Here is a 13,309-nt window from a genome sequence, read left to right on the forward strand (position 1 = left end):
TTTTTTTTTTTACCACCCAACACTAACCACCACCCGCTACCATTTTCCACCACTGTCTTCCGCCACCACTACCCACCACGCATCCCCCACCACCACCTGCCACCACCACTCACTACCTACCACCCGTCACCAACACCCACATGCCATCTACCCACCACTACCATCCACCGCCCGCCACCTACCCGCTACCACCACTCAGCACCTATCTATCACCACCATCCACCACTAGCCACCCACCACCACCACCCACCAACCACCTACTACCCACCCGCCACCACCACCCACCACCACCACCCACTCGCTACCACCTACCACCTTCACCCACCCACACACACCACCACCCGCCACTACCCACCACCACCCGCCACCCACCTGCCACAACCACCCACCACCCGTCATCACTATCCACCACCCGTTACCACCATCACCACCACACACTCGCTACCACCTACCACCCGCCACCATCACCCACCCACTCACCCACCATCACCACCCGCCACCTGCCTGCCACCACCACCCACCCGCCACACACTTGTCACCACCACCGACCACCCGCCACTACCATCACCACCACCCACTCACTACCACCTGCCACCGTCATCCACCCACCCACCCACCACCACCACCGTCACCCACCCACCCACCTACCACCATCCGCCGCCACCACCTACCACTACCTGCCATTCCGCCACCCACCTGCCACCATCGCCCACCACCCGCCGCCACCACCACCACCACCACTACCCACTCGCTACCACCCATCACTCGTCAGCATCACCCACCCACCCATCACTACCACCACCCACCACCACCCGCTACCCACCACCTACCGTCACCACTTTCCACTACCATCTTCCGCCACCACTTGCCATTTCTCACTCTTTTTTATATTTTTAAATTTTGTTAAACATTTTGTCAATTACCAAACGCGTTTGTAATTTATGTTTTTCTAAAAATAAACAAAATCAGTTTATAAAATTTTTGTAAATATAAAAAGAAAACGTAAACGTTACTAAACAGACCCTAACCATTTCATTTTCAATTTTCAATTTATATTTACAAAAATTTAAAAAACTGTCATAAAAACTTGTTTGATAATTTTTTTTGGTTTATAAATGATTGTCTCAGTTTGTAAATTTGAGGAAAAAATGTAAATTCAAAAAATAAGTTTACGTTGGTTTTTAAATAGAAATTTAAAAATTTTACTAGTAAAATTTTTTTTCAATTAATTTTTTTTTCAATTAATTTTTTTTCAAATAATTTTTTTTCCAATTAATTTTTTTTGGTAAATTATACTAACACCCCTTGAAATTTATGTTTATTACAGTTCCCCCTCACATTTTGGAAATTACATTTCCCCCTAAGGTTTAAAGTTTCATTACGGATTTTCCCCTTTAGCAATTTAATTTTTTTAAATACTAATTTTGTTCTCAGTGGGTAAATTACATTACCACCCCTCACATTTTAGAAATTACAATCCCCTCCCTAAGGTTTAAAGTAGCATTACAAATTGCCCCCTTGGTTAGAATCAGTTAGAAAAAAAATTCATTGAAAAAAAATTAATTGAAAAAAAAATTTATTAGTAAAATTTTTAAATTTATGTTTAAAAACCAACATAAACTCATTTTTTGAATTTACGCTTTTTCTTCAAATTTACAAACTGAGACGTCCATTTATAAATCAAAAAAAGTATTGAACAAGTTTTTATAACAGTTTTTAATATTTTTGTAAATATAAATTAAAAACTGAAAATGATGGTAAAAATGTTGTAAAATTAATAAATAATTAAATAAGTTACCAACATAAGAAATGACTTATTAAAAGATTCTTACGTTATGTATGATTTGATTTTTTAAAAAAAAAATTAAAAATTAAAAATTAATTTAATTAAAAAATAAAAAATAATTATCACTTCTATATAATTTTTATCTTTCGAATGGTTAAAAATATTTTTTTATAAATTTAATTGAAACAGTTATGGCGTTGTTTTAAAAATCGTTGTTTAAAAGGTTTTCAAAATATTTTATAGGTGTACTAACATATTTCCCCTTTAAGCCGACACGTTTTTCATTCTTCCATTTCTCTCAGTCCTGAGATAGATCTAGGGTTTTTTTTGTCCCCTCATCACTCCTCTTTCTTATGGTGAAAGTTCACTAGATCGAGCTCTCTATCCGGCTCCGACTCACGATCACGATCTCCATCTTGGCTCAAAGCTCTGATTCACGATCGTAATCTCTATCCGGCTCTCTCCATCTTGGCTCAAAGCTCTCGATCAATCCGATTTGAAGATTAATTTTGTGAGTCTCATTCTCTGATTTTTTGATTGTTTATATGCGAACTCAGATCTGTATCTACGATCTTAGATCTATTTGATATATATATGTGTACACTGATTTTTTGATTGTTTATATTCATTTTTGTTTATTTTGTTCATTTTTGCTTCAATGGGTTCAGAAAATATTGATGAAACAGAGAAGAAAATTTATACAGACTATTTTCTTTCTTTGTTTCTGGCTAATAGTAAAAAGTATTCATGAAAAATCAAAGGTTACATCTTGCATATATTTGAAATTGTTGAATTTGGTTTAGTATTTGATGTTTCTTCGGATTTGGATAACATAGAACACAATTTAATGCTGTTGCATAATGGCCTGTCAACTGTTTGATAAAATGCTTATAAGTAATGGGTATCAAAGATCTTCTCAGGTTCATGAAACCCCATATTGAACCCATTCACATCAAGAAGTATGCGGGCAAGCGGGTAATATAATCACCTCCTCTCATTTCATATATAGCTATCTATGTCAGATTCTTCGTAGTTACATTTTTTGCATTCTTTTTTCAGGTGGGTATTGATGCTTATTCACGGCTTCACAAAGGATGTATGATTCTGAATCCATCACATCTTGTTTGACTTTGTCTTCACAAACTGTTTTTTAGTTTTTCTATTTTTGGTGATTTTTTAGTCACTTTTTAAAATTTTTAAATGCACAAAAAACAACTCACTAGTTCTGATAATTATGTGTTATATGCAAATTATCGAAACAATCAAGTATTCATACTCACTTTTCTGTTTTCACATGCAAAGGGCAGTGAGTATCACTCCATCAACAGCACATCAACTGATTCAGGTACCAAATTGCGACTCTTTATCAGCTATTTGCAACTTGGAATAGTATTTAGTGTTTTTCCATCACCTACTGTGAATTAAAAGTACCAATTTGCCATTTTTTATAATCTTTGATTCTTTCAACTGTTGATTTTTTAGATTCTGAGATCAGAGAACATTGAATTTGTAGTATCTCCATGTGAAGCTGATGCACAATTAGCATACCTATCCAGCCTAGAAGCAGAAAAAGGTGGAATTGTAGCAGTGACTTCAAAGGACAGTGATCTACTGGCATATGGTTGTCCAACTGTAAGAAATTCAACAGAACTTTGATATTGATGACTCAAGCCTCATTTTTAGCACTAATTATCTTTTTATGTTTTGCATTGGTTGCAAGCAGGTTGTCTTCAAGATGGACCGCTATGGCAATGGTGAAGAGATAGTGCAAAACAAGGTTTTTGAGTCTGCATCTCGTGTGCCTTCCTTCCAATGTTTTGATAAAGAACTTTTCACAGGTGATTTGAGACACTTCAAATTTATTTACAAACTTATAACACTAAAAATTATACAATCCTTTGCGGTTCCTTTCTATCATATATATGAACTAATTTGAGACAGGAGACGCACTTATCTTCTAGCTTTCTCACAGGCATGTGCGCTTAGCTGGCTGCGCTTTTCTTCCATCTGTTCCTGGAATTGGAATTACGAAAGCTTATTCTTTGGTTTCCAAGTACCGGAACTTGGATCGTGTAAGAGTGCCTTTTCTCTTTGTGAAAATGAATTGCATTTCATTTTGTACTTGAATTGCTTTCACTACATTTCTTATTACGGTAAGAGAAGATATAAATAAGAAAAGACATGCTTCAACTCCATTGAAATAGTTCTGTTATTATATATGCAGTGTGCACTCTTTTGGAATAATTGCTTTGAAAAAACCTGGAACCTAGATAGCTCTTTCATAACCAAGTGAGACTTCTCTTCAATTTTGCCATTTGGTGAGTTGAAATCTTCAGATTTAGTGCTCTCTAGACTGAAGTGTTAGTGAAAAATTGTGGCAATTTATTAGAATTAATGATATCAAATATTAGGTACAATTATAGAAATGAAAAAAATGGTACATTGGCTTATTTAGACATTTGAACACACCGAAGGATAGATTTATGGTAACCTATGTATGTTTTGGTTGCTTAAGTTGTATCACACACAAGATTCTATTTGATTTCTCTTGTCTATTCACTTTTGATAAGATGTCATGAATCAAATATATGGACTTCTATAAGAAAAACATAAATGCATCTAGGAAATTATAAAACAAAAAAAACAGAACTGAGTGAGATTTTATAGAGAATTTGATAGAATCCATGAATTCAAGAATCAAAGAATTTGTTAGCATAAAAAAAGAGGAACAACCAGTGAGTCTTGAGAGGCACTGCTCAAGATCCCTGTTTGGCATTCATTAGAGCAGAACCCAAATACACTCAAATTCATATTTATATATATATATATAGAGAGAGAGAGGGAGAGGGAGAGAGAGATTTTGTTGCTAGAACATTAGAAGAAAAGGAAAAAAAAGAGAAAAAATAGTGTTATAGTTCATATTTAGATGAACTGATCTCATACTAGAACCTATTCCAATTTCAGTTGACATCAATATCTGTTGTTGTTTTTCTTTTTCTTTTCTTTAAAGGAAATTAGCTTTGTGTTTGGCCACATTGGTGCAATATATTCCTGAACAGGTGAATATATGGGTTGAAAGATTGAAATTGTTGATGGAATTGTATACAAAAACAAGAATCAGCACCGACGATGCTCATATTTTTAGTACCTTCTATAGGTTGTTATTCCCTATGAGCAAATATGTGCAAATAGGTACATAAATATATGTAATGCATGTAATTGTCTTTTTAATCTTAGTTTATCATATTCATGTGATGTTAGGTGAGGACCACAAGCTCATGTTCGGTCTACTTTTTTCCCTTAAATCCTTGACTGCAAAAATGGATCCAACAAGGTTTGTTTTGCTTCTTCAAGTTTTGAATTTCAAACATAATATGTTTGCGTGAGTATTTTGATTTCCCATAGAAATTAAAAAAATTTATTTGATTATATAAAACAGAAAATGTTTCGGTTGTGCAAAGAAAACTAATAAATTACATTATTTTTGGTGTGATCTAAACGTAAGTTTATAAATTAATTAGTAAGTTTATTCATATGCTTCTGGCGGTTTTTAAATTAATTTGTTTTTTTATTTTTCAGGTCAGAAATTTCTTGGAGAGATGCAAAATATGGTCAAAGAATTCAAGAACTTACTTTTTTCAAGTTTTTTATTTTTTATTTTTTAATGTATGTAATCACAGTTAATTTTTTTTTATTAATTTCTTTGTATATACTTTTAAACATTTAACTTTCATTTATGAAATATATGATATTATTTCATTCAATATATGGTTGTGATTCAAAATATAGTATATAGTGTGTATTACATTATTCAAATGCGCGTGCAAAAATAATATTGATTATTCTTTAAATATGTCAATTTTTTTTTTTTATCACAGGTTTTATTAGTTATTAATCACACTTAAAAGGTGTGATCTAAATGTTTTTAATCACACTTAAAAGGTGTGAACTAAAGTTTTTAATCACACTTAAAATGTGTGATCTAAATATTTTTAATCACACTTAAAAGGTGTGATTTAAATGTTTTTAATCACACTTAAAAGGTGTGATCTAAAATTTTTAATCACACTTAAAAGGTGTGAACTAAAGTTTTTAATCACACTTAAAAGGTGTGAACTAAAGTTTTTAATCACACTTAAAAGGTGTGATCTAATGTTTTTAACCACACTTAAAAGGTGTGATCTAATGTTTTTAACCACACTTAAAAGGTGTGATCTAAATGTTTTTAATCACACTTAAAAGGTGTGATCTAAATATTATTAATCACACTTAAAAGATGTGATGAAAGCATTTTTTAATGACACTTAAAAAGTGTGATTAAAAATGACCATTTTTAATCACACTCCTAAAGACCACACTTTAATAAAACTTAAAAGGTGTGATTAAAAAACATACATCACACCAAAAAAGTGTGATCTTTATCTAAAAAACATACAAAGGCCTTCCGCTCGAGTGCCAGAGTTCGAGATCGAGCGTAAATTTGACATATCCAGTACCTTTACAGGCCTCAAGGGTCCGCTCGAGCGGGGACCCTGTTTTCTGAAATTTTGAAAAGACATTCTGTGTTTCATTTTCTGTTCTCTTTCACTTCTAAGTACTCTTAGGCATGCATTAAGCATTGTAATTGAGTTAAAGAGATAAGAATGAAGCTTAAAGAGGAAAATGTGAATTTAGAACGGATCGAATTGCTTGTGACCCTTTTGTGTTCATGGAATGTGTAGGGTCGAGCTCCAGGGCAAACCAACCAACCGATCACTGTGAGTAGTATCTTAATAGAGATATCTGAAATATGTTGTTGTCCAATTACTTACTTCTATGAAAGTTTTATAAGTTCATTGATTCGATTGGTGGACAATGTTTGCTATACCAAATGAATGGGCCAGAGGCCGTTTTGACATGAATGGATGGGCCGGAGGCCGTTTTGACAAAGATGGATGGGCCAGAGGCAATTTTGACATGAATGAATGGGCCAGAGGCCGTTTTGACATGAATGAATGGGCCGAAGGCCATTTTGACATGAATGAATGGGCTGGAGGCCGTTTTGACATGAATGAATGGGCCGAAGGCCATTTTGACATGAATGAATGGGCCGGAGGCCGTTTCGACGTGAACGAATGAATGGGCCAAAGGCCAGTTTGTCATCTGAATGGGCCAAAGGCCGTTTTGACACAAATGAAAGTTTAAATGGGCCAAAGGCCAGTTTGTTCGAAACCGCAGTCACTTGACCTAAATTGTGTATATATGTTAAATAGAAATATGAATTGGGCCCAAGGCCATTTGATGCATGTTGTTCTACATATCATTTGTATAACTTCTGTATTTGATATTATTCACTGGGCTATCGCTCACGCTCATTCATGTGTTTGTAGGTGAGCCCAAAGAAGTCCAAACCCAGCGCCAGTGAAGTCTATGTGGAACAACAAAGGTTTTGGGAGAGTCAGCCTTGTGTTTCATGCACGAGACCCGCCTTCGCCCTTTTGTTATGTATTTATATTTTGTCATGTTGGCGAAGACTTTGCATATGTTGTATATAGCCGTGATGGGTTGACTTAGACTTATATGATCCTGTATGTACAGAACCTTATGTAGTACAAATTTCGCTGTGAGTTATTAATATGCATATAGATGGTTTTTCATGATGTGCCATGCAAGCACAGCTCTATGGACAAAGTTTTAAATTGCTTCCGTTTGGCCCCCGTCAACTCTGTTAAAATACTTTTGGTTTGGTTTGAGGCCGTAGGTAATCTCATGATTACTGGCCGGTTATGTCCTTAACCCACGGGGGCAGGTTCGGGTCATGACAAATTGACAATAAATTACAGTCCAAGTCAGGAACAAGGAGAACAGAGTTGAGAATAAGATTCCTAGATAGCACAACTGAACCTATACCGGCAACCTTTGATAGTGAACCATTTGCTATTCGGACCGTTAAATTATTTGGACATGAGTTATATGTATCAAAAATTGTTGCATCTCCTGTGATATGATCAGATGCTCCTGAGTCCACAATCCAAGGTTTTTTACGTTTCTTACCAACAGTAAAGGCGTTCAAAGAATTACCTTTGTGAGCCAAGGTTCCAGATCCAATGATGTGGCTGGAAGACGAACCAGATTGTGACTGTAGAAGAGGAGACAGTAGTTTCTGAAGCATCTCCATTTGCTCCTTGTTGAAAGGGTTTGCTTAAGGTTGTGGTGATAGTTCATTGGTACCCACATGATTACCTCGTCCTTCTTTCTCAAAAAGTTGACGTGGCTTCCAATCTGCTGGCTTTCCATGAATCTTCCAGCAAGTTTCTCTCGAGTGACCCAGCTTTCTGCAATGATCACACCAAGGCCTACCTCATTTATTTTTCTGACGGTTGTCAATAGGAGCGAACTGAGTCTTAAGAGACGAGCTTTCTACCATATTCAGTTGTTGATGGGATCCCATCATGAGTTTTTTCTGACTTTCTTCGCGACGGACTTCAGAGAATGCCTCTCTGAGGCTAGGTAGAGGTTTTACTCCCATAATTCTTCCTTTGATTTCATCAAGATTTGTGTTCAATCCTAACAAGAATTTAAACACACGCTTCCCTTCGACAATCTTTTTATACAACAAACCATCAGCAACACACTTCCAGTTATGAATCTCAAACATATCAAGTTGATGCCATAGATGAGTAAGGGTATTGAAATATTCAGTTATCGTAAGATTGTCTTGTTGTAAATCGTGGAAGGAGCTTTCAAGCTGGATGATTTCAGATGTGTTTTCCTTGTTCGAGAACGTTTCTTTTGCCATGTCCCAGAGCTCTTTGGCAGTATCAAATGACAGTAAATTTTCGCCAATGTCAGTGGTCATAGAGTTGACGAGCCACGACATGACCATATAATTTTTAGCTATCCACCTTTTGTAGGTTGATGCTGTGGTTTCTGGTAGCGCTGAAGCTTCGGTGATGTAGTCATCTTTCTCCTTTCCCTATATAAATATTAATATAGATTGAGACCATTGCAAATAATTTTGCCCGTTTAGTTTATGGGCGGTGATCGGAAGATGAAAGGTTTCCATTTGATGAGAGGATAAAGACGATGAGATGATAATATCAGAAGAAGAGAAGTATGAGTCGATAGCCATTGCGAAAGCAGGACCGTATTTAGGCATGAAATAGAAGGATAGATTCGAGTAGAAGAGGGAGACAAAAAATTAAAACAAAAAACTCGAATACTGACTGAAGAGACGAAAATGATGAGACGGGATTACACCTGCTCTGATACCATGAAGAATTAGAAGTCTGAAAATATGGAGGAATACCAATTTCCATTCATTCTATCATTCTCTTAGCTGGAATGGAATAATCATACAGCTGGTATGATTATATTTTTTCTAACATTACTCCTAAATCAATTATAATAACGAGAGCTTGATTTCCAACAAAGTCCACAAAGCTATTTTAGTAAATTCACTCATTAATGGTAAGAACCATTTCCCTCCCCCTTAATAGGAGTTCCTCCCGTAAACACAAACATTTTTTGGTGATTTCTCCCCCAGAAATGATTTCCCTTGTAACAAGTATTACCCAAGTGAAAGGAGAGGAAAGCACAGACCATAATGCTAGCCTGAAAGCCAACAAAACAATGGCTATAGAGAGTTGTTAAGGTTTAACCTAGTGAACAACTTCAACATTTCAACCTTCACTACAAAGTGAACCATGATCCTTGCTGGATATTTATTGGATAAGTTATCATTATTGTAATGATATAAAATTGCTGTAGCTGAAAAGCGTCCACACAAATTGAAGTGTTATCAGATTCAACAAAATGCAATTAAAAAATAAATAGATACATAATCCAAATATGCATGAAACAGGCAACAAAGATGGCAAAATATTGGATGACTGCAAAAAAATACCTTCAAGAGCAATGCAATGGACTAAAAAACCAAAACTTAAAATTCAGCATCAGCAAGATGTACTGGAAGGCAATGAAACAAAGCACAGCTACTGGAGCACCACAGCTACCAAACCAAGCATCACTCATCAACACGAAAAATGGTAACACCAGGTTCAAAAGCTATTAGCAAGAAGTGCAGTAACAACCGATGTATGAAGATATCGGCTATCACTTTACATATACATTCACGACCTCATGTGCTGTAACAATATGCAACTGGTATCAGCTCAAACCATATTCACTGGTGCATGTACCAAAACACATTGATACATGCCACATCAATTGGTAACAGTCTAATAGCCAAGAATAAATGAGGGAAAGTCTAACCAAACATCTTTAAAATGTATGTAACTACGTCACCATGTCCAACCTCATGTTACAATATGCTGCTCAAGCAATTCATATTAAAATCAGCACTATGGTATATCTGGTCCAGCAGTTTAACTACATCAACTACATCTTAAGGCATGTGGGCAGCAACCATCTTTTAAGCCATCACAGCTACTAAGACTGCTTTCGGACCTAAGATTTGAAGTTAGCAAAAGTCAAGAGTCCAATGGGGCTTCAGTAGCATGCAAGTTTTAAACCTTACCAATGATGACATCATCAGACAAAATTTGTAAAAAACAACGTACTTCGCAACTAGCAAGAAATGATATCAACCAACCACAAAATAAACACAGCATCAACAGCTGCTACATCATCAGCAAGTCAGCCACATTCAGTTTTCCCAGACACAATATAGAAGGCCAGTACATGGTCCATCACAAGTAAAAATGCTCAGTTATCTGAATTGATTTTAACAAAGATGCAAACAAAATAAAATATGATTTAAAAACAAGGTAGAAGAACAAAGAAAGATTAAAAATGTAGCCAACCCATGAAAACTGGAGTGCAACAGTACCATCAAAACTTAAGGATGCATCCAGTACAATAAAATAGTCAACCTTAAATATCAGCCCTGAGCAATCAATTCTAGCATTCAATGATTGATAACAACATTGAAAATCTCAAGATGTCCTCCCCCAGAGTAGTTTCAACTACACACAGTACGAGGAGTAGAATATGAGCTGAAGATTCATCACATACTATATCACTCCCTATTCTTACAAAACAGAAATCCCAATAACCAGTTAAGCCACAAAAGTCTGGATGCAATCAACCTTAGACTTGAGGAATATTACTTACATCAACATCGCAATGTCGGGAAGGGCTTTGAGAATCAGCAGGTCTACCACGCAGAGAAACACTTTTTGGAGTAGGTGAGCGTTCTTTGTGATTGCGTCTATCAGGACTCCCACTCCTAGATAGAGGTGTCCTGCGAGGAGAAGGGCTCCTCCGAGGACTAGGGGTACGACGAGCAGGGGAGACATTTCAAAATATCCATATGGCGTCAGATAAAAGGTCCAAAAGCATAATTCAATTAAGAGCAGAGGAGACACCTCTCATCATTATATCTGCCTCTTCCACGGCGTTTGTCATAATCAGGACTTCCACTGCAGCTCCTGCTTCGATGACGATAATTTCTTTCCCTTCCCCAGTGCCGGTCACGATCATATCTATCCCTGCTTCTGCTATAACTTTTCCTCTTGTAATCCTTGTCCCTGTATATCTAAAATTGTCTTCAAAAAATAACAAACAAACAAACATGCAATTAAATAGTTAATAGTATAACATAGAAATATACTCCTGAATCTTTAATCGGGGATGTCAAAGAAGAGAGTGGAGAGAAAAGATAGAAAAGAAAACAAGATTGAAAATTTAAGGCATAAAAAATAATAACTCACAAGTAAAAAAAGTCCCCTCTCAAGAAATGTTCTAACTTCTTAATTATAATAATTCATGATTTATCAAGATGTAGAAGACACCACATAAAGGATTCCCTAACACTCGTGATATCAAATAAAATTTCCAGAAATGTAATAATGCTTATATAAGAATAGACAAAATACAGTCTTAATTAATAATTGATCATCTACTAAGATCCAGAAAACACCTGTAGAGATAAGTGTCCCCAATTAGGGATGGGATTCAACCTTGTTTGCCAGGTACTGCCCCTTCCCCCTTGAAGACAACCACATTGGATGATAAATGGTTTGAGAGAGCAACACAAACCTGGTACAGAGCAGGGTTGTGAACGCATCCCCGGTTATGTATCTATTTAAAGTACCAGGTATATTCTCTTTCCATAACAAGTTGTGTTAACCTATCTCCCTTTCAAATCCCAATATTTATGCAATATTTTGTTGGTGAAAATACGAGAAAAATTATATTTTATTGATAAAAAATTGCAAAGAAAATGAGATACAAATAGATCAGGCTGAGGCACGGATATTTCGTTTTCTTTAAGGAGATCAAGTCCACTGCGGTAGGAAGAACCCAAATACCGATGCAGTAGTCACAAAACTATGACTTGTCCCCTCCAGGATACAACAGCCCGACCACTTGTCATATGGCACATTCTCACAAGTTTTATAATATATGCACTTATCACATTCATTAGTCTTATAGCCATTTTCAACCATGCAGGAATCAAATTTCTCATACCATTATTTAGGAGCTTGTTTTAAACCATAAAGGGATTTAGTTAGCTTACACACCTTGTTTTCTTGGCTAGGCTCCACAAAACCGTTGGGTTGGTCCATGTAAATCTCCTCATCTAGATCTCCATTTAAAAATGCTATTTTTACATCCATTTGATGAATTTTTAAACCATGAATTGCAGCCATTGCTATCAACAATCTAATGGATGTAACTCTAGTAATCAAAGAAAAAGTATCAAAGAAATCAAGATCAACTTGTTGCTTAAAATCTTTAGCGACAAGCCTCGCTTTATATTTATCCATAGTTCCATTCGGTTTAATTTTTCGCAAAGGACCCATTTACACCCAATAGTTTTACAACCTGGAGGTAAATCCACTAGCTTCCATGTTTTATTTGAAAGTAGTGAATCTATCTTATCATTTACAGCCTCTCTTTAGAAAATAGCATTAGGTGATGATAAAGCTTCTTGCACCATAAGAGGAATTTCTTCCACATTGTAAAGATAATAGTCAAGGCCAAAATCTTTTTCAACTCTAGCTCGTTTACTCCTCCTTGGTTGGATTTGAGAATTTTCTTGTTCTTGAAAAACTGAGAAGGAGTAGAAGAGCTAGGCATGGATAAAATATTTTCAAAAATTATTTGACCCCCACTATTTCTAAATTTGAAAGGAAATTTATTTTCATGAAAAATAGCATCACCTGATTCAAAAATAATATTATTTTCCATATCAAAAAAATCTATAAGCTGTACTATGCAACGCATACCCTCGAAAAGCACATGTGGTAGCTCGTTCACCCAATTTAGGTCGTTTAGGATCTACAAGCCTCACGAAAGCTAAACAACCCCAAACCCTCAAATAACTTAGATTTGGTTTATGCCCCGCCACAACTCATAAGGTACAATTTTAGTCTTTTTGTATGGCACTCTATTTATCACATGACAAGCTGTCAAAATAGCCTCGCCGCAAAGATTTGAGGGAGCACCTGAATCGATAAGCATAGCATTCGTCAAGTCAATTAACGTTCTATTTTTTCTTTCAGCTATGCCATTAGA

At 36.0% G+C, this 13,309-nt stretch overlaps 1 protein-coding gene across 15 annotated transcripts; it reads left to right on the forward strand.

Annotated features, from left to right (window-relative positions):
• The first annotated feature begins 1,991 nt into the window (after window positions 1-1,991).
• Window positions 1,992-5,550, forward strand: LOC145822954 (uncharacterized). Of its 15 annotated transcripts, none has more exons than XR_014364829.1 (10): window positions 2,023-2,297; window positions 2,707-2,761; window positions 2,846-2,882; window positions 3,094-3,131; window positions 3,269-3,418; window positions 3,510-3,624; window positions 3,759-3,858; window positions 4,011-4,104; window positions 5,048-5,120; window positions 5,366-5,550. XR_014364829.1 is itself a non-coding variant. In XM_082921580.1 (6 exons), exons 1-6 carry the CDS (start codon window positions 2,684-2,686, stop codon window positions 3,770-3,772), a joined length of 432 nt encoding a protein of 143 aa, XP_082777706.1. In that variant the 5' UTR covers window positions 2,555-2,683; the 3' UTR covers window positions 3,773-4,104. The 15 variants fall into 15 exon arrangements, 1 of the variants encoding a protein (XP_082777706.1); XR_014364827.1 differs by having other exon boundaries at window positions 2,032-2,297; window positions 2,697-2,761; XR_014364835.1 differs by having other exon boundaries at window positions 2,032-2,297; window positions 3,089-3,131; window positions 3,300-3,418.
• The last annotated feature ends 7,759 nt before the right edge of the window (window positions 5,551-13,309 follow it).

Source organism: Camellia sinensis, chromosome 3, assembly GCF_055761805.1.
Source record: "Camellia sinensis isolate YWXY chromosome 3, ASM5576180v1, whole genome shotgun sequence".
Taxonomy (NCBI): Eukaryota; Viridiplantae; Streptophyta; class Magnoliopsida; order Ericales; family Theaceae; genus Camellia; species Camellia sinensis.

What these genes read in the sequence shown, in the direction of transcription:
- LOC145822954 (XM_082921580.1), top strand. Translation starts at nt 2,684, where the DNA reads ATGGGTATCAAAGATCTTCTCAGGTTCATGAAACCCCATATTGAACCC. An exon ending in AGAAGTATGCGGGCAAGCGG is followed by an intron (nt 2,762 to 2,845) that starts GTAATATAATCA and finishes TTCTTTTTTCAG; the next exon opens with GTGGGTATTGATGCTTATTC. An exon ending in TGGCATATGGTTGTCCAACT is followed by an intron (nt 3,419 to 3,509) that starts GTAAGAAATTCA and finishes GGTTGCAAGCAG; the next exon opens with GTTGTCTTCAAGATGGACCG.